The sequence below is a fragment of the Dermochelys coriacea genome, chromosome 27 (assembly GCF_009764565.3).
Source record: "Dermochelys coriacea isolate rDerCor1 chromosome 27, rDerCor1.pri.v4, whole genome shotgun sequence".
Taxonomy (NCBI): domain Eukaryota; kingdom Metazoa; phylum Chordata; order Testudines; family Dermochelyidae; genus Dermochelys; species Dermochelys coriacea.
In genome coordinates this window covers 15,320,874-15,346,585 of record NC_050094.1, presented here as the reverse complement: position 1 = coordinate 15,346,585, position 25,712 = coordinate 15,320,874, and the positions used below count along the sequence as shown (strand labels likewise).

The following is a 25,712-nucleotide window of genomic DNA, read 5'->3' as shown; positions in this document are numbered from 1 at the left end:
CACTCCCGCCCTGCCATGGACCCAGCAAGATTTTTCCTCAAACAGTTTGAGAAAAGCCTCCCACCCACATCCATCCTCCAGGAAAGAATCAATTTGGTTACAAGATGCTCCAACTGCTGTGATCACCCCAAGCACCATTCAGTCAGTGAGTGCTGTTTGATCTGTTTTATTCACAACCACTGTACAGTCTCTAAAAAGCCTTTTACAACAAGGTCAGTCTGTGGCCTATGGAGAGGCAGGGCTTCACGCTGGAGCCATGGGGCCAGAGCAGAAGCCGAGCTCCAAGGCTCCCTGCTGCATGTACAAGCCTGATGCCTGTTGCGCAGGAGAATGGCTTGGCACGAGGGTGTAAATGCACTTGGCCTGCTGCTGGTGGTTTATGGTTCTGGGGCAAAGAGGCACTGAGAATGCAGCCCCTGCGCAGGGGGCAGTACCCCTCTCACTGCAGTGGGGCGGTGGCTCCTAGCGAGGAGTAAAGCACAGAGGTGAGTTGCCATAAAGGGGAGGGATGGTGTCTGCACATGCATTTCCTACAACCCAGGCCCTGCCTTCGGCAAACATGAGCCCAGGGGCCTAGCTCAGGGTGTCCAGGGACTAAGACCAAGTGCTATCCGTCCAGGCAGAGGCAAGGTCAGCTATGCCGCAGGCAGCCTGTGGGTGGGGGTGGCTCTGGTGCTGTCCCTGAGGGATTCTGGGAGCGCACCTGAAGAGCGAGGAGCTGAACAGGGAGGTGGGTTCAGTGAAGGGCTGGGACTCAACCCGGCAGGAAGTGTGTCTCAGCTGATACCACAAGGGGGTGCTCTGAAGCAAGGCTCCCCATGGCTCGGTGGTGGGGAGTTACCCTGTCCCAGGTCCTACCCCACTCAGTCTCCTTCCCAGCCCCCAGACCTGGGGAGCGGGTGAACCGGGCTGGCTGGGACCCTAGTGCTGCCACCATCAGACTTCACACAGGCACGTGGAGCCCAGGGCAGGGCAAATCCTCCCCAGGGCTATGGGACAAAGCCAGGAGTCTGCTGGCCACGCTCCGGGCGGTAAGCGCCCAAAGCAGACACCATGAGGCCCAGTGCCTGGCTCTGCTGGGACAAAGCTGGGAAGGGCACACAAGGGCAGGAGGAGTCTCCATTCCCAGCAGCAGCAGCTGGCCCTGCCCCACAGTGCCAGTGCTGTCTCCATGCACGGAGGAGCCTGTGGGGCAGGGCACTGCCTGGTCAGCTCACAACAGGGCCTCCCACCACCCCTCCATGGCAGCTGGCGCATGGCTGAGGTAGTCCATGAAAATCAGTGCTGGCAGGCTGGTTACTGCAAAGAAAGAGAGAGAGAGAAAAGGGGGTGCTGAGTGGCACTGGCTCCCAGCAGGGGACACTCACCCTGAGGGGTCTATAGACAGAAGCCACCTGTGCGTGCTCTCGGGGGCTCAGAGCCGCGTGCCCCTCCACAGAGGGGAATCCGGGCCATGTCGCTTCGGGATGTGCGGTGCCACCATAGCACATGCTCCAACACAACCTCTTCTGTGCCAGAGGGAGCGTGTCCCATGGAGAGGTGCCACCCTGGGGCTCGGTGGGATAGGATCCTACAGCCCAGGAGGCCCCCAGCAGCCCCCTGCTCTCACCATTCGGCTGAGGTCTCCAGCGAACGACACCCCTCTGCTCGGCCGCTGCTCCTGCGAGCCGGTACTGCTGCCGCTCAGTGAGTTCCTTCGCATGATCCCTGCTGGGAGTCAGACGGGGTGAGGGGCCAGGAACCATTGCCTCCCCCCATGGAGCAGCCCCCCAGGTGCCCACTGCACAGCCTGGCGTGGGGGGACGTCTCCCGCAGCATGTAACACACAAGTTAATGCCACCTCCCCCAGAGCGGAGACCTGAGGATCCTCCATGCAGCCCAGGGTACGGCCCCCAGAGAGCTCCCCACAACACATGCCCTTGGGTACTACAGCCACGTGGGGGCCCCGGGCACAGAGAGAGAGGACAGCGGGAGGGGAGGGGGTGCCAGCAGGGAGCAACCGAGGACAGCGGGGGCGGGGGTCAGGTGCCAGCAGGGAGCAGTGGGCCGGGTACCTGTGGGCTGCGAGAGCTCCAGGCGCTGGAGGCTGTTGCGCCGGGACGGGTTGAAGCTGCCCTTGGAGAGGCGTCTCTGGCGGCTGGAGAGCATAGCAGCCGGGGAGACGATGCCCGGGGGGGCCTGCTTCCCCATCCGGAAGTACAGCTCCTCGATTTCCTTCTTCTGCACAGCTTGCAGCGTCTGCACTTCCGAGAGGTGCCTGGGGACAGCAGGGCCGTCAGGCAGAGCAAGGCAGGGGGCAGATGCCTGTTTCTAGCCCAGCTGCCCACAGGGAGGAGACTGGCAGGAAGCTGCCTCACTCTGCCCTGGGCAGGACTTGGGGTGACAGCTCCCCACCCCAGCACTGGCCTGGAGCCCCCTTGAGAGATGCCCTGCTAGGGCAGAGGGGACGAGCCTGCCCCTCTCCCTGAAGCTGGAGCCGGAGCCAGAGGCACTTGCACCGGGCTCAGCTTGCTCCCCCCAGGCAGCGCAGCACGTGCCAATCCCCCTATGGGAAAGGCCTAGCCCGGGTCCCCCGCTCACTTCTGGCGCAGGCTCTGCAGCTCCTCCCAGATCTCCTCGTCCTCGCTCTCCGTGTCGTCGCTGCTCAGGTAGGAAGAGCTGCGGGTGTAGCTCATCCACACTTGGCTCACCACAGCCTGCTGAGGACTTTCGGCACCACCCTCGGCGGGCCCCTCCTGGTCGCTGTCCACCAGCGCCACCGGCGTCCCCTCCTCGGCCAGCAGCTCGTCCGGGTCCTGCACCGGGGTGTCGGGGACAGAGTCTGAGTCGGAGCTCGTGCTGCCCTCCAGGGCGGAGGAGCTGGGCACGGAGGGCTGGGAGGAGGTGCCAGCCGCCCCCTCCCAGGGCTCCGGGCCACTCTGCTCACGGTCACTCTGGCTCGGCTGCCCCAGGGGGCTGTTGGCTGGATCCTTGGACGTGGTCACCTGGAACCGGCCCAGAATCTGGGGCTTGGCCTCTGGGAACGAATGGGGAAGGACAGGTTAGCGGGGAGCCAGCTCAGCGTGGGCCAGGGCAGGTGTGAGCGCTGGGCGTGGCTCTCCTTGCGCTGGTGGGAGAGTTGGCACGAGGCACTCTGCGATGCCAGCCCTGTCCCCACCCAGGGCTTGCATCGCAGCTCAACCAGCAGCTGCCACCCTGAACCCCGCCTGCCACAGGCCTTTACCTTCGTTGATGGGGGACAGCCGGGCCTTGGCCGTGCCGGGGGCCGGTGACTCTGAGACGATCAGCTGGCTGCTGGGTTTCAGAGAGCAGGGCGATACCTAGGAGAGAAGCCAGGTCAGGGAGCACCAAGCCGCCCCCATGCAGGGTCCTGGCCCACAGCAGCATCCAGGGCCACCTAATCCCCAGCAGCAGATGGGCCAGGGATTGAGCCGCGGCTCCTTGGCTCAGGCCCAAGCCTCTGGATTAACAGGCTGCTCCAGGCCTTGTTCCGAGCCAGCAGCGCTACCCCAGCCCAGGGGCAGCGGCTCGACCCCCAGAGTAACACCCGCCCCAGGGCTGCTCTAACTGGTCCCAGCAGGACCTGCCCCCTGGGGCCCTTCTGCCAGCTCTGCTGCAGCAGAGGGCATGGCCTGCAGCTGGTCCCTTCCCACCAGCCCTACACCGAGAGCCAGGGTCTCACGCCACTCTGGGGCTCCCCTGGGGGCATGTCCTGGCTGTACCCCCCACAGTCCTGGGGCCTTGCCAGCCTAGCCCCTTCTGGCAGCTGTTTGACCCACCTCACGCTGCCGCGCCCATGCTCCTTCTGGGGGGTGCTTACCGAGCCGCTGTCCACAGCGGGAGCTCTCACCGATGACAGCGGGCTCTCCCTGGTGCCACTTCTTCCCAGGCCCTGAGGGGCAAGAGCTGGCCCCCAGCCCCCTGTGACATGGGAGCTGGTGGGCTCCTGGGTCCCACTGCAGCATGGCGCTGGCTCCACCAGGCCTGCGGGGCCAGGGGAGGTGAAGTGCGCTGGCCCCAGGTACAGCGCCGATGGGCGAGGTATCGGTGCAGAGCCCAGGGGCCCACCCGGCGGAGGCACAGCCGAGGAGATGGATGGCAGCAGCGTCTGGGCCATGCTCATCATCGCCAGGGAGACCATTTCAGCCAGCGAGAACAAAGGGGAGGTGGCAGGAGACCAGGGAAGCGCAGTGGGTGCGGTGCTGTTCCTGGGGGGGCTTAGGGGGCCCAGGCCTCCCCTGGGTGGTGTGGTGGGCAGCAGGGAGCCCCCAGCCTGGGGCCCGGGCACGGCAGTCTGCGAGAAAGACTGGGACGTCGGCAGCTGGTACGGGGCCAGGCCAGGCGCCGTTAAGAAGGAGGGCCAGCTCCACGCAGCTGCACTGGGGGAACCTGTGAGGGAGAAAGGGGTGAGCGTGTGGCAGGGGGGAAGGGTTAACCATGTCCCCACTCCATGGCTGGGTGCTTCCCCTTCCCTCCCATCTAGAGTCCCCATATCCCTGCCCCAACACCCACTTTGCTCCCTCTCACTCCCCCTGCTGCTGGCTGCTCTCTTGGTGGGGCACAGCCTGGGCGTTCCAGCCCTGCCCGGCCACCAGCTCGGCTGGGCACCGGGAGCCTCTCCGGCCGAGTGGGGCCGTGGCCGGGCCCGGGGAAGGTGGGGAGGCTGGGGTCCGAGCCAGTACCTGGCAGTTCTGCTGGGAGTAGAGGCTGCAGCCCGAGGGGCTGGGTCCCTGGCGGGGTGCCTGCAAGGCTGAGGAGGTCGTTTTCGAAGGGGGAGCCGCTGAGCGAGGGCTGGACCGGAGATGGCTCCGACTGGCCAGGGCTGCTGCAGCCCAAGTCTGGGGACAGAGGCAGAGGCAGGGAGTCAGTCCTGGCACTGTGCAGCCCCGATGCTCCCGAGCAGCAGCCCTCCCCCCGCTGGGGCCAACTTGTGCAGCTGCTGGGCAGGGGGTGGCCCAGGCCTCTCCCTGCGTAGGGCAATGCCAACTGGCTACCGCTACCCGGGCACCCAGATGGCCGCAGGAACCGCCCTTTCAAGGCGGACATGCTTCCATCACAAGCCAGGGGGCAGCACAGGGTGGCCCAGCCCCCCAGGGAGAGGGTGTCGCAGACTTAGGGCAGGGGCACCCCATGGGAGGGAGGCAGGGGGTGGCAGGCACGTACCGCTGAATGAGGACGAGGACGAGATGGAGCGCGAGAGATCCTGTAGCTGCAGCTCCGCCTGCCAACAAGAGATAGGGCCTGTGATGGGCCAGGCCGGGGCTGCGGCAAGCTCTTGCCCGCACATGTCCCACACACTGGGACCCCCCGGCAGAGCCTGGGAAGCTAGAACTAAGGACGGGGGGTGGGGGGGCGGAGCGCTCACCGGGAAGGCTGCTCACCGAGAGCGAGGAGGCCACTGACTGGGCGGCTGGAGAATGAGGGGAGGTGCTCAACGGAGGGCCAGGGGCACACTCACAGGGGAGTGGGGGGACAGGGGTCTGCTCACTGGGGCCGGGCACTCACCGAGAGGTCAGGGGGATGGGGGCGCTCACAGGGGTCGGGGAGGGGCACTCACCGGGAAGCTGTTGATGGCGGCAGAGGGCGACAGGCTCTCGGGCTGCGGGCTGCCATCCGCCCTGATGGCACCTTGCCCGTCCTTGCGCAGCAGGGTCTCCACGCGTTGGATGATGTCCCGGATTCGATGGATGAAGCCATCCTGCTCTGACTGGAGGATGAACTCGTTAGTGACCTGCGGGGCCGAGCAGGTGGGTCAGTGCTGGGCGAAACCCCCAAACCCTGCCGAGCCCAGCTGGGCCCTACACTCACCATGACAGCCGCGATCTCCTCTGGATTGTCCCCGTCCAGGTCGAACTTGAAGGTCACCATCTTGTTATTGTAGGTCTGCAGCTGGCACTCCACCACCCGGTCGCTCTTGTCCGAGATCTGCGGGGCAGGGGCAGCTCTCAGGCAGCTGCGGAGACCCCCCCATGCCACCCCACCCCCCTGCCAGGAGCCAGGTAACACACAGGGAGGGGCCAGTGTTTGCGGTCCCAGGCCTGTGCCAGCCTCACTGCTCAGCCTGTGCAGACAGGTGGGTTTGGGGGGCCCCGCAATGGAAACGTGAGGAGCCAGTTGGCACTTCTGCCCCCCGCATCCTTCCCTGTGAAATGCACATCCACATGGGCAGGCAAGTGGGACCCGGAGTACCCGCCCGGGGCCAGGACCTGCTTGGAACCAGGGAGATGGGCCCAGGAGCAGCTACTCCCCAGGCACCACCCCTGTTCCCTGCCACCCTGACCTCCCCTCGACAGCCCCCACCCCACATGCCCCGTTCACAGCAAGCTTCCGCCCCCTCGGGGCCCGTGGACACAGGCGGGCACCCGGTGGCGCTTACATTGGTAATGCGGAGCCTCGACCTGGCTCGGCGCCGCAGCAGCTTCCCCGCGGCCCGCTTGGCTGGCAGCTTGGCGTTCCGCTCGCCAGCCGAAAGCCCATCGCAGCCATCGCTCAGGCCGGACGCCACGTCAGATGCGTAGCTGGGGGGCGGCCCCAGCACCGGGTAGCACCACAACACAGGGGCAAGAGTTACTAAGGCCCGACCCCACCTTCGCCCATCATGCCCCAAACTCCCCCTGCCCCAGCCGAAGCCGCCCCATAACTCACCCCGATCCCCATCTCAGAAACCAGTCCCAACCCCTTCCAGCCACCACCTCCCAGGGGGTGGGGGGGACTCCTCCCACTAAGGCTGGGGGCATGGCCACTCTGCCACCACCCCCCTGACGGAGCAGGGCCCAGACGTACCTGTCCACTGGGGAAGAGAACTCGCTGGCTGGGGCAGATGGCAAGCGCTCCATGGGCGAGCTCACCGCGATGCTCTGCAGGGCAGAAGCCAGAGTGAGGGGGCATCAAGGCACCCCCAGCAGCCCCCCAAAGGGGAGCTCCAGATGCCCGTAGCCGCACGAGGCCCCACTCACCACGGGGAAGCAGCTCTCTGACTGGACAGCTGGTGGGCTGGAAGGGTCCCCAGTGGAGAAGGTGCCAGAGTGGCAGTGGGACTGGTCTGGGGAGTCCACGAACCCAGAGGAGCTCAGGTACCCATCCGTCTCGCAGTCAGCTGGGAAGCAGAGAGCAGGGTGAGTGGCTGGCCCAGGTGCCCATCCCACCAAATCCAGCCCAACCCAGCCAGCAATCCCTGGCTCCCAGCTGTTCATGGGGGGGGAGCCAAGGCAAGCTCCCCCCAACAGCTCTTGCACTCCCCCCTGGGAGCTGCTGTTTCTTGCCCCCCTTCCCCAGGAGAATGGGAGAGAAACAGGAGCAGCTGCCTCGAGCAATCACTGCCAGGGCGCCACGTTCCAGGCTCCCAGCAATGCCAGCCGCAGATACCATCGAGAGGCTGGGAGCTGACCTCCCTGCACCCCAGGGCGACGCAGGCCAATACCAGCCACGCCCCCCTGCCCTGGCCAGTGCCAGCCAGACCCGACCCCTCCCCTGCACCCCACGCCGGGGTGCCCACGCACGGTCTACGTACAGGTGGTGGAGGAGTAGCTGGTGTGCCGGTACAGGAAGTGCTGATGCTGATCTGCCTCGGGCTCCTCAGGCTCCGGGGGGAAAGTGCCCCCAAAGACAGAGTCCCCGGAGCCAGGCGTGGGCGGTGAGGGCTGGGGGGTAGGCACCGGGGGGCACTTCAACTCCTCCAGCAGGGGCAGGATGCCCGTCTGCTTCTCCTGCTCCTGGCGCAGCAGCTCATCCTGCGCCCGCTTCACCTTCTCCCGCTTGCGCTTGATGGCGACCACGCGGTCCCGCACCGCCTTGGCCACCAGCTTATAGTCCGCCTCACACACAAAGCCCAGGGTCACCTGCAATGGGGGTGGGGGGGCACGTCAGGCCCTGCCCTGGCACAGCCTGGCAGAGCAATCTGGGCACCCAGGGAGGCAGTGAGCCAGGCACAGGCGAGGTCAGGTCACCAAGGGCAGGGGGGTTAAGGGGGTGGGGCTCAGTTGCGCCGGGGGCAGCCCAGCCCGAGGGTAAGATGATCGCTGCCCCGGACAAGGCAGCAGCCCCCACTACAGACAGGGAAGGAAAAGCCCTGGACAGCAGCAAGCCAGCAGCACAGATCCCAGCGGCGAGCGGCTCCCCCGTGCCAGAGCTGTGGGCAGCGTGGGTACGTGGAGAAGTAGGGGGCAGATAGCCCGGGACCAGGGCTGGCCCAGATCATTGTCTCCCTGTCCAAGGTGGGGGCAGGGCTGCTGCCCCTCCCCATGTGGGCACCTACCATCTCCTGGGCCACCTCCTCGGCCACGTCCTTGTGCAGCTCGAAGAGGAACTCGATGGCGTTGTTGTCCTTGTACTTGCCGTGCAGCTTCTTGGTGTCGTCCATGCGCAGCCAGAGCTTGAGGCCGGACTTTACGCCATCATCCTCCTCAGCCAGCTCCACGTGCACACCCGTGTCCTCCTGGAAGAAGGAGTGCTCCAGCAGGTCCTGGATGGTGTACCTGGAGGACAGGCCAGGGTCAGCGGGGCTTGGCGCAGCCTGGGCACCCCAGGGGGACGCTGCCCAGACAGGGAACCCAGTACGGGAAGGGGCTGCCTGGAACAGGGACCCCACCCAACCCCACGCAACTCAGCTCCCTGCAAACCAACAGCACCCCACCCAGCATAACTGGCACCAAGGGGCAGAGCCCAGCACGGACTGAACCGCACCGGGACACCTTAGCTCATCTGGAACCCAGGCTGCCAGTCCAACCCATCTAGCCCCCTCCACCCCAGAGACCTCCAACCCCTCAGCCTTGCCCCCGCAAACCCAGGGGCCCCCCCAGCCCTGCCCCACCCCACCTGATCTCAGGGGCGCCCCCGAAGCCCTACGGCCTCACACTCCCGCCCTGCCGTGCCCACCTCTCGGCCTTGTTCATGCGGATGCAGCCCTCAATGATTTCCTTCAGCTCTGGCACCTTCACCTTGTAGAAGCTGTTGGGTTTCATGCCCTGCAGGGAGACACCCCAACAGTCAGGCAGGTCCCAGGCCAGGCTGTGCCCAAGCCGCTGAGACACCCTCTGCACTTTAGCTCTGGCAGCAGATGTTCCTTAAAGTGCAGGGGGCCGGACTGAGGCAAGACTGGCCCTGCGAGCGAGTGACATCTGGGGCTGCCCTCTGGCTCCTGGGACCCGGCTCCAAGTACCCGCAAGTTGACCGTGGAAGGGACCCCACAGGGAGAGGCCCTGAGGAAACACCCCCCACCCCGGGGACAGAGACCCCGATTCAGGCCGGCGAGAGCCAGTGGCTCAGAGTGAGCGGAACCACCCAGCACCAGTCCCTGATGGGCCAGGCAGAGCCCAGCGCAGAACCAGCTTCCCGAGCCATGCCCCTCCCTGCCCTGAGCGAGGGGGCAGAGCAGTTCTGGGGGACGGGAGGTCATGGAGCAAACCAGCCCCACGCTGGATCTGGCTGGCTCAGGGTCGTAAAGGCTGCGGGCTGGCCCAGGGCAGCAGGTCAGACCAGGTTCACAAACAGCTTCCTGGTTCCGCTCCATTAACACTGGTGGCTGCTGCTCCCAGGCCCCGGCATGCCAGGGAGCAGCACGTGGACAACCACGCAGCCTCCGCCAGACAGAAACCTGCAGTGGGGAGCAGAGCAGGGGGCAGCTGGCAGGTACAGCTACAGGGGAATGGGACCAGCCTGCAAGGGCATCCGGGGAAGCCCAGAGCGGCTCCCCGTTCTGTCCCCAGCCAAGGGGATGGACAAGGGACCCAAGAGCTCAGCAGTGGCTTGTGGCTGCCCAAGTGTCGGGCGTGGAAGGGGGAAGCGTCTTAGCTAAGGCCCAGACTGGGGTTGAGTGGCTCCTGGGGGGAGTGGGGTCCCCGGGATCGCAGAGTGGCTCTGGTGAGGGGAGGGGTGCTGCCGGGGGGAGGGGGGTCCCCAGGCCCCTAGAGTGGCTCCAGTGGGGGAGGAGTTTCCCAGGCAGTGCGGTGCCGGCAGGGGGGTCCCCGCATCAAGGTGCGCACGCAGCCACTTACCGAGGTGACCTTGCGGTAGATCTGGGCGGCGTTCTGGCACTCCGAGTAGGGGTACTCCGAGGTGGCCATCTCCAGCATGCACATGCCGAAGGCGTATACGTCCACCGCCTCGTCGTACTTCTCCTCGTACATCTCAGGGGCCATGAACTCCGGGGTGCCTGGGGGCACAGGGGTCACGACTCAGCGCCAAGCTGCCCCCCAGCACTGGAGGGCAGCGGGGCTGGCTAGCCACACCGCGCCAGCCCAGGGTGGGGGGGCTGGCTGCAGGGGAGGCTGCACTCCCTGACTCTCCTCTCGGCAGAGCCAAGCTGGTGTTGACCACCCCAGGGTCCCATGGCACAGTGTGCCCCCCGGACCACGAGGGGCCCCTCAGCCTGGTCCTGAGACCCTGGGGAACCCGCCCCAGGGGCCTGGCCACTCACAGGCCCAGCACCCTGGTACCTATGACGCTCTTGGCGAAGGAGGCCCGCTTGAGCGTGGCCAGGCCCAGGTCCCCGATCTTGACGGAGCCGGTGGGGCCCGTGATGAAGATGTTGTCACACTTGAGGTCACGGTGGATGATGGGGGGCGAGCGTGTGTGCAGAAAGTGCAGCCCCTTCAGGATCTGCCGGCTCCAGCACCGCAGGACCTTCAGCTTCATCTCCTTGAAGCGCTTCAGGTAGCTGCAGGGGCGACATGGGGGACATGAGGGGGCAACTCCAGCTGCTCCCCACCCAGCACAGAGATGCCCCGGGAGAGGCCAGAGCCCAGTGAGCCCAGCCCCTGGCACCAGGCACATCGTGCCCTTCTGTCACCAGAGCTTGGTCGCACCCCTTCGCTGCTGAGGGGAAGCCGCTCTATGGCTGCTGAGGGGAACCCAGCAGCGCCTGCATGGGGCCAGGCAGGAGGGGGCTGGCCTGGCTGAGACCCCCCGGCCAGGCGCCACCCAAGCTGCATGGAGCGGGGCAGCAGTGTCCCGGCGCAGGCTGCGTGGAGACTCTTCTCACCCAGGCAGCGCACACAACGGGCTCCGCAGGAACGGGTGGCGCTGCGGGTGCCAAGGGCCAAGCAGAGGCCTAGCAACGGCGAGCAGCCGGAGCTGCCGGGTGCCATGCGGCACAGCCCCGGGTGTCGAGATAAGGGCGCCTGGGACACTCTGACGGCTGCTCCCGGAGCCGTCGGGCCGTGCAGTGCGGGCTCGGGGGCCGCAGAGCGCCTGGCAGGCCTGGGCTTTCCCCCAGCACCCCCCACCAGTTCTCAGGCCCACCCCGGTAGGCGGCTGCAGGCCAGCTTGGCCGGGAGGAGCTGCGAGCTCTGCCCGGATCCTGCCCAAGCCCCTTCGCGCCAGGCAAGGGCGGCTTGGAACCCACCCGGCCCATATGCTGGCCAAGCTCGCTGTGCCAGCAACCACAGCCGTCACACGCAGGCCAGACAGGCTGCCCCCGCCACCCGCTAAGACCCTTGCCCCCCCGCCGCCTGCCACACCAACCCCCCGCCAGAACCCCCGGCTCCCTCCCCCGCCACCCACCAAGATCCCGTACCCCTCTCCGCCTGCCACACAACCCCGCCCCCCACCAGAACCCCTGGCTCCCTCCCCCACCACCTGCCAGGATCCCGTACCCCTCTCCGCCTGCCACACAACCCCTGCCCCCCCACCGCCAGGGCCCCATACCCCTCTCCGCCTGCTACGCAACCCCCACCCCCCTGCCAGAACCTCCGGCTCCCTCCCCCGCCAGGACCCCATACCTCTCTCTGCCTGCCACACAACCCCGCCCCCCACACCAGAATCCCTGGCTCCCTCCCCCACCACCTGCCAGGATCCCGTACCCCTCTCAGCCTGCCACACAACACCCGCCATCCCCACCAGAACCCCCAGCTCCCTCCCCGCTGCCAGCCCAGCTCCGCTCACGTTTTCAGGGTGCCCGAGGTCATGAGCTCAGTGACCAGCACGATGCAGATCTGGCCCTTGATGGCTGACTTCCAGGAGTCATAGAAGCGGACAATATTGGGGTGCTGCAGGCCCTTCAGCATCTCCACCTCCTCGCTGAAGCGCTGCCGTTCAGCCTTCGACAGCTTCCTGGTCTGCAAGGAACCCAAAGGAGAGGCATGAGTGGCCACCGGGGAGCACCCTCTGGCACCGGGACTGGTGGCACATTGGACCCGGGCCTGGCCTGAGCCAGCCCCATACCCTGCCACGGAGCCCACCCCTCGCTGCCTCGTACCCCTGCCACAGAGCCCCCCAAACAACCCAGCTGCTGAGAGCCCCCATGCTTCCACCCAGAGATGGAGCCTCTAGTGTTTCCCCTATCCAGACCCGGAGCCTGCATCCTCCCGGCTCCCTTTACCAGCCACAGACACGGCAGCAAGGTCATGCCTAGCTCCCAGTACAGAGCCCAGACTGGCTGCGTGGGCTCCGGTGCCCCACACAGACAGCAGCGTGGCCTGTCCCAGCAGGCCCATGAGCACTGCCGGCGCTGCCCAGGGCAGCAGGATTACTCACGGAGCTGAGCTGAGCGGAGCCAGGCACCACCGCACCAGCAAGGCCACACGGAGCGTCGACCTCCCCACGCCCCTGCCAGCTGCTGCCCCCGCGCCCTGGAGCCAGCGCAGGGCTGGGGAGCTGGCAGCCGCTAATCGCGCCGGCTGGACACACTGTGCAGCCCAGCTGCCTGACTCCCCCAGAACGCCCCGGCCCAGCTTATCAGCACCAGAGACAGCCCGTATCTGGGTCAGGGCAGGCATGGAGTGCCAGGGGAGGCCAGAACAGCACTGGAGGAGTCCAGGGCTGTGGGGCTGGGGCACAAGCATGGAAATTCATTCACCTCCCAGCCCCAGAGAGCAGGCAGGGACAGCAAGACCCTTTGCCCAACAAACAGCCGGGCTCTGCAGAGAAAGAGCAGGGGGCAGCCGGACTCAAGTGACCAAACCAAGCCTCCCGTGTGCCAGCCCCCTGAGGGGAAGGAACGTGTCTTGCCCACCCCTTCCAGGGAGCAGAGGGGCCTGACAGGGACAGGGCAGGAGTGAGACTTTTTGACTTACTGGGGATTTGCTGCTCCCCAGTTAAGCCACTTTCTGGATGGGGGGAGGGGGCTGGGCCAGCATTTTAGCAGCTGGCCTGGAGGGAGGCACAGTGCCACAAGCTGCCCCCGGCCCAGCTCTGAGATTCTCCAGCAAGGATGCAGATTACTGGCTGGTGAGGCTGCGCGGGGCCCCTCTCCCTCCTGTGCCCAGTGGGCCCAGCCAGAGGAGGCTGCTCACTCGCACAGCGCTGGGCACGCACCCACGTGGACTCGGAGTGACACAGCAAAAGCCACCGGTGTCTGCACCTCCCTGCTGCAGGAGATTGGCACGACCTTTTTATTAAAACCTTTATCCAAGGGGGGGCAAACCCCACTCTTCCCCACCAGCCCACCCAGCCTGCCTCTGTGCCCCCAGCTCAGGGCATGCACCTGCATTTGCATGGAGAGCGGGGGAGAAGCACGGGGGCTCGTTTCCACTGGGGATTCCGCGCCAGCACATCTGTCCCGGGGCATCAGTCACCAACCGCTGCACAAGGGGGGGCCAAGGCCTTCTGACTCCCAGGTGCTAACCCCTCTGGCAGCTCAGCAGGGCCCAGGTAGCTGGGTCCCAATCTGCAGCCTGGGGAACTTGTGGCAGAGACAGGAGGGAGCGCCCAGTACAGCTCCTGCCAGCCAATGCCCTGGCCAAGAGATAACTTGCATGCCACAGGGGCAGCCTGCCCACAGCTCCCCCTCCACCTGGCATGGCCCCCCAGTGCCCCTCACCCCCGCCATCAAAGCCCCTCAGGCCAGCCTTGCACCCGTTCACAAGGAATAATTCCTGCTGCCTCCCTCTGCCGTTTCCTAAGAGAGCGGGCGGGCGGCTGGCGAGTGCAGACAGAGGGCACCTTTATGGCAAGGAGCCACATGAGCTTCAATGCCACCTTTGTTGGCAGCATAGGCGTGTCAGGTTCTGGACCTAATTTTTCCATGTTCCTCCTGCTCAAGTTAATTAAAGTGGAAGCAGAAGTTGAGCTTTGACAGAGGCTTAAAGCGCCGTGACTAGGAGCCCAGCCCCAAGGTCAGCAGGGAGGGCACAGGCACCTGCCTCCCACGGCTCAGCCTGGCAGCTCCATCCCCTCACCAGGGCTGCTGACGCTAGCCAGGACAGCTTCCCCTCTGCCCACAGGCTCCGCTGCAACAGCTCAGGCCAGGCAAACCCCCTGGGGACCTGCGAGGGCTGCCCCCCATGACTCCCGTTCAGCACACACAGGGGGCTGGGGACTTTCCCAGGAGCAGTGGGGCAGACAGCAGGGGTCTTGACAGGCTCCCAGGGGCCCAGCAGGCACCCACTGTGACAACCCCACCAACCCTGCAGATGCCTGGCAGACCCATCCCTGGCCCAGGCTCACGCCAGCTGCCTTGGGGGGCCAGGGTACTCAGGGCACAGAAGGAGCCACCCCTGGGACATCTGTCCAAAGGAAACTGATCCACTGCAGCCCGGCAATTCCAAAACAGCCAACTGAATCTGGGGCAACCCCCTCCCCACCCCATTGCCTCCCCACTACCGCCCCCACCCCATGGCTCTCCCTGTTTGCTGTCCAGGCTCTGGAGTCCCCCTGCATTCCTGTCATGCGCTCCACAAACCAAACCCTCCCCAGGAGCCGTGCCCAGTCGCTGGCACGCTGGTAACTGTGCCCAAGGTCCTGGAGCAGCAAGGGACTAGACGCTGCCCTGCTCCCGCTCTCACAGAACTCAGCAATGTCTGGAGAAACTGGAGGGCCCCCTCTGCCCTCCCTGCTGAGAGCAGGGCCCATGGGAAACGGGCATAAGTAGGAGCCTGTGGAGGACTGACCCCCCTGCCCCAGCACCAGACATTGCCTGGCCTGTGGCACCCCCTCCCCAGACAGGGGCCAGAGCTCCTGCTCCACACCCGCAGGGCACTATGTGGCCATGGCTCTCTCCTTGGCCAGGCAAACTGGGCCCTGGCCAGTGATGATCACTGGGGAGCCGGGCCTGGCGTGGAGGCAAGGTATGCCAGCAGTTGCTGCGAGCCCGGTTTGCGCTGGCATATCTTTAAGGCAGGTGCATGAAATTACAAGAGGCTGGAGCAGAGAGCTGACTCCATCCACGGCCCCCAATCGATTCCTGGCCTCTGCTCGGCATGCCGAATGTGCCGCGCAGCCAGCATTTCCTGGCAGGGCCCTGCCTGCTGGGAGTGAGAAGGGCAGGGCCGAGAGAGCGGGAACACTGCTCCTGCGGGGCTGCAGACCTGCATCCTCCAGCAAGCAGCCCCCTCTGCCCCTGCCTGATGAGAGCAGGGTCCATCAGAAACTGATACAAGTAGGAGCCTGTGGAGGGCTGACCCCCTGCCCCAGCACCAGGCAGCGAGCAGGGAAACCGGAGGCAGGATCTGGAGCTACCCGGCTGGAACAGGCTCTCCACATCCCTAAACTGACAGCCAAAGAAACCAACGGCTTGCGGCTGCCGCGTTCCTAAACACTGGAAGCTGCTGGCTCCAGGGAGCCGTGCGCTCAGCCCCTCGGATCGCAGCAGCCATAAATCAGCCCAGGGATCTTTTGTAATGTTTTTGTTGCATCATAACTGGCCCCATGGCTGGGTTGCAGCTGCCCAGCACTCATGGGGCCATGCAGAATCCCCTCCTTTCAAACACAAGTTCAGGCCCTGATCCAGCCCAGAGCACAGCAGGGAACCTGCGAAGACCAATGAATGGCACCTTTTAGGTCCAGAGCAAGCAAACTGATCTCCAAGCCCCCCTCCACTCCTCTGCCAGTCGTGACCCGTAGCAGCCCCTGCTAGTACAGCTGAGGTCGGGAAGACCACCAGCTCTGCCCGTGCCCCTCAGTCCTGACCTGCAGCCACCCCCCATTGCAGCCTTGCTTCTCTCAAACAAGTGCTCCCAGACAACAACAGCGACCAGTACGTCCAGTGGCACCAACTTGAGCCCCAGCAAACTCGTCAGGGACCAGCTAAGCTTTGGTTAATTACAAACCGCAGCCGGAAGCGCTTGGTCCTTCAGCACTTGGGGAGCCACCTGAGAGCATCCCAGCCTTAGACAGTCCCCAGGCAGCTCCACACCCCCAATTTCCAGACCCAGAGGTGGGGGGGTCTGCTGAGGAAAGATGGCTGGCCTGGCACAGTGCTGGGCTCTGCGAAGCCACACATCTCCCAAGGTGCTCACGAGTAACCAGATTCAGGAACTCCGGAATCTGTTCCCTGAGCCTGTGAGTTGCTGCTGAGACAACAGGGAAGAGCCCAAGGCTGCCCCCCACCCCCAGGGGCTCACCGTGCCTGGACAGAGCATACGGGCTCCCCGAGATGGAGTGCCAGAGTGCAAGGGGGGGATCGCGCCACCCCCAGAGCTGTGAGGCACAGCCTGCCCTCCAGTCCTGTGCCCCCCAAACCGGGAGGGCAATAACCAGGCTGGCACATGCTGTTTAGCGTTCTTGATACATTACCATTGAGATGTGGGGGCGAGGGAAGGGGCTTGGAGTCAGGATGCCTGGATTCAGTCCTGGCACCCTTTCGGCAGCACTATGTTTAGTGAAAGTTCACCTTGTGGGCCAGGTGCCCCAGCAGCTCCACAGAGGCCAAGATGGCCTGTGCCCAATGAACAAGTGCAGGAGGGCACTGCCATGCCATACCAGCAGCACCCTCCCCCGGCTCACTCACTGAGAAGGGCCATGAAGGCGCCCGCTCAGCAGGGAAGGTGGTGCACCAGCCAGCTCCAGGAGCCGGGCTCAGCCCAGAGGGCAGGGACACAATGAACTTCGCTAATAGCCGCCTCGTGCACAGCACTATGACGCTCTGGGTCACAGACGCCGGAGCTGTTTAACAAGCTGGGACGGAAGCCATCCAGCCTCCCCCGGCTTGCCAAGGCAGGGCTGGCCTCCTCCTGGCGAGGCTGAACCAAGGGAGTTCTAGCCAGTCACTGTGGGCAGGGGGACCGGGACCAGGACCAGGAGAAAGGCTGCACAATAACTGTGTGTCCTGCACATGAGGGAGAAGACCCAGAGCAAGCAATGAGCACTTGGAATTAAAGCCCAAAGCCGGGCATTCGTTGTGTGTTGGAGCAGCACCAGGGCACCCTGACAGCACCACTGAGCTCCCCGAGTGCTTTGCAGACACTGTCTGCCTCCCGCCCCAACTCCCAGCTGAGGGGGTCCCAGAAGTTCAGCAAGTCCCAAGTGCCAGAGCTGGCCAGGCTCTCACTGCTAGGTCTCACTGCCAGCCCATGTGCACTCCTGCTGCAACTAGCCCAGGGCGCCCCACTGCTCTCATTGGCCCCTGCTGAGGTGGAGCTGGGGGAGGCGGTGTGGTATTTTTCCACGTTTCTTCCTCTCCAAGGGTGTTTATGAGGCTCTGGCTACAGACCCAGCTCTGTGATGCCCAGGGCAGCACAGCCGAGCAGCAGCCTCTGAAAGCCCCATTGTGCAGGGCCCAGAGTCCTGGAGAGGGGACCAATTTACATAATTATGGTGCATTTATAGCTAAAAGCCTCTGCAGGTCACCATAGCGAGTGCAGGCTGGCCCTGAAATAGCACCCGGCCATAAATCCCAGCCTGGGACAGCCCCACAGACCCCTCCTGCTGGAGACAGCTTGCTGCTGCCCCAGAGAAACAGCAACCTGGTAAAGAGCGTGGCTGGCACAGAACTGCCGCGTGGAGAAGAGATCAGCACTAGCCTCTATGGAGCCTCCCTGTCTGCTGTTGCCTCCTCCCAGGCTGGGAGTAGAGGCCCAGGCTCCATGTATACAGCGATTCTGTGTACCTACAGCATGCTCCTTGCATCCCACAGGAGCTTGAAAACAACTCAGCTCTTCCATTCACTTCCTGACTGGCAACCATGGTCAGAGCACCCCTGGGCACAAGGAGCTGAACCCTCCCACAGCTGCTCAGCTAGTGAGGTGCAGGGGGCAGATAGTTTTCCTAGATCCCATGAACCTCAACAGCCCTCAGGAACCAGCCCCAAAATGTACTAGGAACCACCAGGCCTGGAACAAGCGGCTCCCAGATCAGTCGAGTGGGGGCACCAACCCAGCCACAGCCAGGAGGAAATAGGCCCCCAGCACAGCACCTGCTTTGCCAGCAGGCAGCCAAGGAGCAGCGCCTGGCACCTCCTTGCACACCCAGCCCTGCCCTGAGGATCAGGCAAGCCTGTACTGACAACCCTGCTAGAGCCAGGACTTCAGAGGAGGTCTGTCCCCCAGGAGAGGGTACTGCCCAGACCAGGGAATGGGGCTATGCCCACAGATCAACAGGTGCAAGAAACTACAAGGGCCCCCAGCGGTGCCCACACCATGCAGTGTAACCGGGGAGTACAGGATCTCTCGTGCCAGGCAGTGACCACAGCCCGCCTCGTCCCACAGCATGTCCCAGCATGCGCCAGTCTGAAGCGCGAAACAGGAGCCCAGCCTACAGGCCACAGTCCCCGTCCTCCCTGCCCAGACAGCCAGCGCACAGCTGGGAGCCCGAGGGGTCTCCCCCACTGTATTGCTACCCATGGGGAGGCCAGCTCAGAGCTCTGCCACCCAGAAGCTGCACAGACTCACACCCAGAATGATCGGGGTGGGGGGGTGCTGCCCTGGGGCCAGTGGAGCAGGAACCGGAGGAGATGTTAGCCACCTGCCCTGAACCTAAGGGCCACTAGGATAGCCTGGAGCTGCATTCGCAGCTGGGCACATGAGCACAGAGAGTCTGCCCCCAGGACCGAAGCCTCCTGCCCCCAGGGACTGGAAATGCACCAGGAGCTGCTGGCCCCCCTCCCTGGAGCGTAACATGACCCCCAGCCGTGCAGCACCAGTACAGAGAGGCCTGTAAGCACAAGACAAGGCTTCTGGGTCACCACCGGACACGCTCCCACGACATCCCAGCCCAGACCCCCCCCCACCAGCCTCTGACCACAAGCCCCAGGAGCAGGGACTGTCCTGCCAGTGTTTGGGATGCACCCAGCACACGGGGCACTACCACAGACACTGTAAAACAGCAACCCCAGATGCCCCTGCCCCCTTGAAGGGCTCACATCCACCTGGGGGGCCCCAGTTTGGGTTCGCCAGCCCCCCTTCCTCATCTCTGCTCCACCCACAGCAGCCTGGACTCTGGGGAAGGGACAAGCACTCAGGGCATAAGGAGAGCGTGCGCAGACACACCCTGGACAGTTCAGGCAACTCCAGCTCCTGGCCCTGTGCCACTGCCCACGGCAAGGGGGGGGAGCTGCAGGAAACCATTCACAATAAACAAATATTTACCAGCTGGGCCCACTTTGGGCCTCTGGTTTCCCCAGCCCCTCCCAGCATCCCCCAGGCATCCGTCAATAAAAACACTGCTTTAAACCTAACTTCAGAAACCAGCAATGGGTCAGGCCAAGACTATTATGTAAGGGGAGCCCAGGACTGGGGTAGCAGGGGGCTCTGGGCCAGGACTGAGGGGCACTGGCAGAGCTGGAGGAGGAGGGGAGCCAGGGTGGGGTAGCAGGGGGCTCCAGGCCAGGACTGAGGGGGGTGAGAGCCAGGGTTGGGCTAGCAGGGGGCTCCAGGGGGCCAGGACTGAGGGGCACTGGCAGAGCTGTTGTGTGAGACGCGCAGGGCTGGGGTAGCGAGTCAGGGTGGAGGTTAAGTGACCATTTACATTTTAAAGGCAATAAATGGCAACAGGGTGACAAATGCAGGACAAAGCTATTTCTGAAAAGGCACAACCACAACCACTTTTATTTGTGGTACAAACTCCTATATTTGTACCACAGCGGCCGATTCTCTGCAGAATTAGGGCTCAAAAACAGGCTTGTTAAGTCTGCTCACATGCTCCTTGGCTCCGCATGGCACAGGGGGCTTGGGACAAGAGATGCTGAATGAGGAAATCCTAACCGAAGGGCACTAGTAGAATTCTCGCGGTGGGGGTGAGGTAGCTGGGGGGCCATGGGTCAGGGTTATGGGGCACTGGTAGAGCTCTTGGGGGGGCAGTGAGGTAGCGGGGGGCTGTTGGTCGGTACTGAGGGGCACTGGTAGAGCTCTCGGGGGGGGAATGAGGTAGCAGGGGGGCCATGGGTCGGGACTCGGGGGGGGGCAGATCAGGATCGAGGGGTATCAGCAGAGCTGGAGGGGACAGCTGAGCCAGGGCTGGCACAGAAGCTCGGACCGGGCGACAGATCACTCATTGTCTGTCTGTTCTGGTCATTCCCTCTGCAGCACCTGGCACTGCCGGCTGGCGGCGGAGAAGCCGCTGGGCTCAATGGACCCTTGCTCTGACCCCGAGTGGCCGTTCTTGTGCTTTCCTGGGACTTTGTATCCAACTGTCCCCTGCCTCCTCCCGGGAAGGTGCAGCCAGAACACACACGGAGCATCTGGAACTGCTCAGCATTGATGCCTGCAGACAGGCCCCCCACAACACCAATCAGCATCACTTTGTCAGCACACCAGAAAGCAGTCTGCACCATGCCCACGACAGCTGGTCTGGCCATGCCAAACACTGCCAGACAGGCTAAGAGACCAACCCAAACAGCCCCCTCCTCCTGCTCCACCAGGGTACCTCAGATCCAGCCTCGCAAACAGCACGTGCTCTCAGCCTGACGGGTGCCCTTCTGACGCGGCCTGTGGTTTGTGGAGAGAGACTGGGATTTGCCTGGCAACTCAGTTTGGAGCAGCAACACTAAGGCAGGGTCAAGAACCAACCTGGGGTTAAGAAAGGTGACCAGACAACCCCAGGCTGCGCTAGCTGCAAGCGTGGAGAGCGGGCCAGGGACACACATGCCTGGCAGCCTGGCACAGCCCAAATACAGAACACAGCATGTGACAAACCCACAGAGGGACACAAAAATTACACACACAGGAAAAGCCAGGCACCGTGGGGCTGACCGCAGAGAGCGTGACTGTGACCTCTGGGCAAAGGACCACAATGCCTGACCCCGGGAAGCATCACCACTAACACCATGGGGCATCTGATTTGTATGCAAGGTGGGAAGCTTTGGGAGAAAGCTCCGGGACACAGAACAAAGCTTCAGTGGGCAGACACGAAGGGCCAGCCTGTTGCCCAGGGCACAATGCCCTTTTCTCACAGAACCACCCGCTGCCATGCAGGAGTCCCTCCTCCCACCCGGAGATGCAGCCATCAGTGCGCACACAGTGACGCCCCACGCTGCTTTGAGGGGCAGGAGACAAACTCGCAAGACAAGTTTTTCTGTGTAAACAAGGACTTGGAACTTGCAGCTGCGCCAGCCGACCCAAGGACGAGAGGGTGGTCAGAGATTTTGGATTGCAGCCAAAGCCCATCCCAAGGGGTTGTATGGAGAGGTGGGGTCCTCCAGCAGGGATAGTCCCCATACAGCTACAGGTTGCAGCAGGAAGGAGGATGGGGGCTAGAGAAACCAGCCCCCCCGCAGCACAAGCTCCCCAGCCCCAGCAGAGGGAGGCTGGGGTTGGAGGAGGAAGGGATGGGAGAGCTGGCAGGAGACCGAAAGCACCAGGTCCGGGTGTGTTAAAGCAGCTCCTGCATCCAGCCCAAGGGCACCACAGAGCCTTTGGCTGCGTCACACAAATCCCCCATGGGCACCCAGCAACAAATTTCTGTTGATTAAGCCACAGGCACCACACTAGCCTCTGTCAGGGAGAACCTGAGAGGAACCGTAGCTCCCATCTACACTCCAAAGACACCTGCCAACAGTGCCCCTAAACCAGAACCTGAAGGGGCCAGTTCCACAGAAAATGGCACAGAGCTGGCAATAGGGATGAGGCTGGCATTTGAAGCAGCCCCTCTGATGGATGGGACAGTGCATGCAGAAAAGGAAGCCCAGAGCCTGGCACTTAACCTTGGCACAGAAGACCTGATACACATCTCCAAGCTCTATGGGCCAGGGATCGCCATGCACAGCACTAGCATGCCGCAGGTGCTCACCAAGTGATGAGAAGGAGCCATGCAGGAAGCTGCGACTGACGCAGAACTGAGCTGTGAGGAGTCCAGAGCAGCCGGGCAGTGAGATGTAGGAAGCATTTCACGCCCAACATGCCAGAAGCTGGGAATAGGCAACAGGGGATGGATCACTTAGTGATTCCCTGCTCTGTCCATTCCCTCTGGGGCACCTGGCACTGGCCACTGTCAGCAGACAGGACACTGGGATGGATGGACCCTTGGATCTGACCCAGGCTGACCGTTCTTATGGCAGATCTAGCACAGCACCAAGATGCCAGCACATGGGCACCTACGGATCTGAGCCATGCTGGGGGGTGGGCAAGGGGGCCTGTTGCTCGGTTCATAGAATATCAGGGTTGGAAGGGACCTCAGGAGGTATCTAGCCCAACCCCCTGCTCAAAGCAGAACCAATCCCCAACTAAATCGTCCCAGCCAGGGCTTTGTCAAGCCTGACCTTAAAAACCTCTAAGGAAGGAGATCCCACCACCTCCCTAGGTAACGCATTCCAGCGCTTCACCACCCTCCTAGTGAAAAAGTTCTTCCTAATATCCAACCCAAACCTCCCCCACTGCAACTTGAGACCATTACTCCTTGTTCTGTCATCTGCTACCACTGAGAACAGTCTAGATCCATCCTCTTTGGAACCCCCTTTCAGGTAGTTGAAAGCAGCTATCAAATCCCCCCTCATTCTTCTCTTCCGCAGACTAAACAATCCCAGTTCCCTCAGCCTCTCCTCATAAGTCATGTGTTCCAGTCCCCTAATCATTTTTGTTGCCCTCCGCTGGATGTTTTCCAATTTTTCCACATCCTTCTTGTAGTGTGGGGCCCAAAACTGGACACAGTACTCCAGATGAGGCCTCACCAATGTCGAATAGAGGGGAACAATCACAACCCTCGATCTGCTGGCAATGCCCCTACTTATACATCCCAAAATGCCACTGGCCTTCTTGGCAACAAGGGCCCACTGTTGACTCATATCCAGCTTCTCGTCCACTGTAACCCCTAGGTTCTTTTCTGCCGAACTGCTGCCTAGCCATTCGGTTCCTAGTCTGTAGCGGTGCATGGGATTCTTCCGTCCTAAGTGCAGGACTCTACACTTGTCCTTGTTCAACCTCATCAGATTTCTTTTGCCCAGTCCTCTAATTTGTCTAGGTCCCTCTGTATCCTATCCCTACCCTCTAGCGTATCTACCACTCCTCCCACTTTAGTGTCACCTGCAAACTTGCTGAGGGTGCAATCCACACCATCCTCCAGATCATTAATGAAGCTATTGAACAAAACCGCCCCAGGACCGATCCTTGGGGCACTCCACTCGATACTGGCTGCCAACTAGACATGGAGCCATTGATTATTACCCGTTGAGCCCGATGATCTAGCCAGCTTTCTATCTACCTTATAGTCCATCTATAAGGTTGCTGCAGTTCATCTGCAGAAATGGCACCAATGGGAATAGCCATGAATTACAGTAATTCAGTATCTGTGGCTGCTGCTGCCAGCTCCCTCTCCTACATAACAGAAATCACAGGTCCAGCATGCCAGTCACGGGAGGCCACTACTAATGGAAGGGAGAGACCTGGGGCTGCAGGAGCCAGAGATTACAGAGAAATGAACAGATGTGACCCCCAAGCCTCCCCCTACCTTCTCGGAGCTCCTTCTGCCCCAATCTGACGCAGAATCACAAGTACCCCTGGGGAGTGGGAGGCCCAGGGAATAAGAAAGAGGCTGAAGCTAAAGCTGATAGAGAGTGCAGGGACCCACACATGCTCCCACCTGAAGTCTGAGAGACGTGTCTTGAACTCAGCTTTGCGGGTCCAGTAGAGCCCAATCCAAGCCATGGCTCAGTCCCAGGACTGTCAAAGGGGCTGGGTCAGGACCAAGCGCTAGCCAGTCACAAACCCCAGACTTTCTTAAACCCCTCTGGTGAAAGGAGCCACTAACCAGGCACCTGCAGAAAAGCTGGACCTGAGGAACGGCCTGCCCTAGCCCTGCCAACACTACAGGCAGAGCCAAAGCACTGAGCCAGGCGCATCCTGCTGCCTCACTCCAACCTGCCTAACTCAGCAATCCAGGGCCAGGGGCTGGGGAAACTCCCACACAGCCCTCCCCTCCAACCCACCTCCTGGGGCCTGAGTGCCACGGGGCTGCCTTGTGCCCCAGGGCAGCGTCTGATTAACCTGAAGTAGAGCCCTATTGATCTGGGAACCTTGGGGGAGCAGGGGGCAGCCCCAGAGTGGGGAAGCCAAGCAGGGTCCTACGCTGGGTGCTGAGCAGGGGCCTACTGGGCGGGCGGGCGGACTGGCTGGAGTGAGGTGCCCCAGCCCTGCAGTCGCTGTGACCCTGTGCTGGGGAGCTACTCTGCTAGCCCCTGGAGCATGGGGGAAGGATCCCGAACAGAAGCGCCCACATTTGTCAGACATCAGGGTCCAACCAGCCGGGACCTCCTCCCCAAGGGACTGTGCCTTGCCCAGCCAGCCACCTCCGGGAGCCACAGCACCCAGTCCAAGCCAAGTGCCTTCCCCACTAAGAACTCAGGAGGCCCCATTCTCCCTCACCCCCCTCCACAGGCAAGCACCTCCCCACCCGGAGTGCAGCAGGCCGGCCAGGTGCCAAGGGACTGGGGGCTCCCGGCTCTGCAGCACCCCGCACACTTACAGGCTGTGCAGTAAAGTGACCAGTCGGGAGCAGCCAGCCCCAGGGACCCCTCAGGCCCACCTGAGGGCTTAGGCGCTGGAACTAGGGGTCCTGGGGTGCTTTCCATCATATCCAAGGGTTACAGTTTGGTTCAGTGGCTCTCAGCACCCTCACACGCCCCTCTCTGAGGGCGCCTGGCCCGGAGAGTCCCCCCGCGCTCCCCACCCACCTGCAGCTCGCACCAGGCCACCTCCACGGTGGTCTCGGTGTCCAGCCCTTTGTACACCGTCTTGAAGGAGCCGCGGCCGATCTCGATGTCGAACTTGAGGAACCGTCCGTCCGGGGAGGTGGCCACGGCGCGGGTCTCGATCTCCTCGTTCTCCTCCTGCGCCCGGCGGCTCTCGTCCGGGGGGGCGCCGCGCGGGGAGACCCGGCCGGGGGGCGGCGGCGAGGGCGTCTGGCCGCCGCTCTCGCTCCCCGAGCCGGAGCGCGCCGCGGGCTCTGCGCCTTGGAGAGCCCGGGGGTCCCCCCGCGCGTCCTGCGCCCCGGCAGGGCCGGACCCCGGCGCCGGGGCCCCCTCGTAGCCCAGTCGCTCCAGCTCGGCTGAGCTCCGCCGGTTGAACCTGTAGGAGCCGCGGCGGCTGTCGCGCCCCCGGCTGCGGAGCGGGGCTGCCCGGCCGGGGGTCGCCGGCTCCAGGGCGATGCCGCAGCCGGACAGATCCACCTCGGTCTGGGACATGGCTCCGGCCGCGGGGGGCCCGGCCACGTGGAGCATCAGCATGGGGGTGGGGGGTCCGCGCCCGGGGCCAGGCGGGCTCCCCGCTTCGCACCTGGAGGCGCAGCAGCCACCGAGCCCGGACTGGGAGCCGCTGTACGGCGCCGGCCCTGGGCTGCCCGGAGCCGAGCTCCGCCCGCCTGGCGCCTCCCCCTCCCCGGGCGCAGCGCACGCCCCCGGCCCGCCCCCGCCGGCCGGAGAGCTGGGTGAGCAGCAGCAGCCCCGGCGCCTGTCCCGCAGCCAGCCCGGATGGGAGCAGCGGGGGGCAAGGCCCACCCGGGGCTCCCCACTCACCCCCCAGCCATCAGGAGGACACAGGTGTTGGTGAGGATGGGACAGTTCAGAACCTCCAGGAGCAACCCTACAATGACAGCGTCACCGAGCCACCTTGCCAGAACAAGCCAGCCTGTGCAGC

The 25,712-nt window shown here is 63.6% G+C and overlaps 1 protein-coding gene across 5 annotated transcripts; it reads right to left on the bottom strand.

The window, feature by feature from the left end:
- Nucleotides 1-150: 150 nt before the first annotated feature.
- WNK4 (WNK lysine deficient protein kinase 4) lies at nucleotides 151-25,419 on the bottom strand. 5 transcript variants are annotated; one of them, XM_038385180.2, is made up of 20 exons: nucleotides 24,752-25,419; nucleotides 11,881-12,053; nucleotides 10,434-10,654; nucleotides 9,993-10,150; nucleotides 8,875-8,963; nucleotides 8,255-8,474; nucleotides 7,511-7,838; nucleotides 6,957-7,096; nucleotides 6,784-6,857; nucleotides 6,377-6,518; nucleotides 5,809-5,925; nucleotides 5,558-5,707; nucleotides 5,164-5,221; nucleotides 4,683-4,838; nucleotides 3,821-4,389; nucleotides 3,224-3,320; nucleotides 2,581-3,016; nucleotides 2,055-2,257; nucleotides 1,610-1,710; nucleotides 151-1,299 (listed from the first exon to the last, which is right to left on the bottom strand). In XM_038385180.2, exons 1-20 carry the CDS (start codon nucleotides 25,301-25,303, stop codon nucleotides 1,297-1,299), a joined length of 3,987 nt encoding a protein of 1,328 aa, XP_038241108.1. In that variant the 5' UTR covers nucleotides 25,304-25,419; the 3' UTR covers nucleotides 151-1,296. The 5 variants fall into 5 exon arrangements, with proteins under 5 accessions (XP_038241108.1, XP_038241106.1, XP_038241107.1 ...); XM_038385178.2 differs by having other exon boundaries at nucleotides 5,558-5,731; nucleotides 24,752-25,417; XM_038385179.2 differs by having other exon boundaries at nucleotides 1,610-1,707; nucleotides 5,558-5,731; nucleotides 24,752-25,416.
- Between the last annotated feature and the right edge of the window lie 293 nt (nucleotides 25,420-25,712).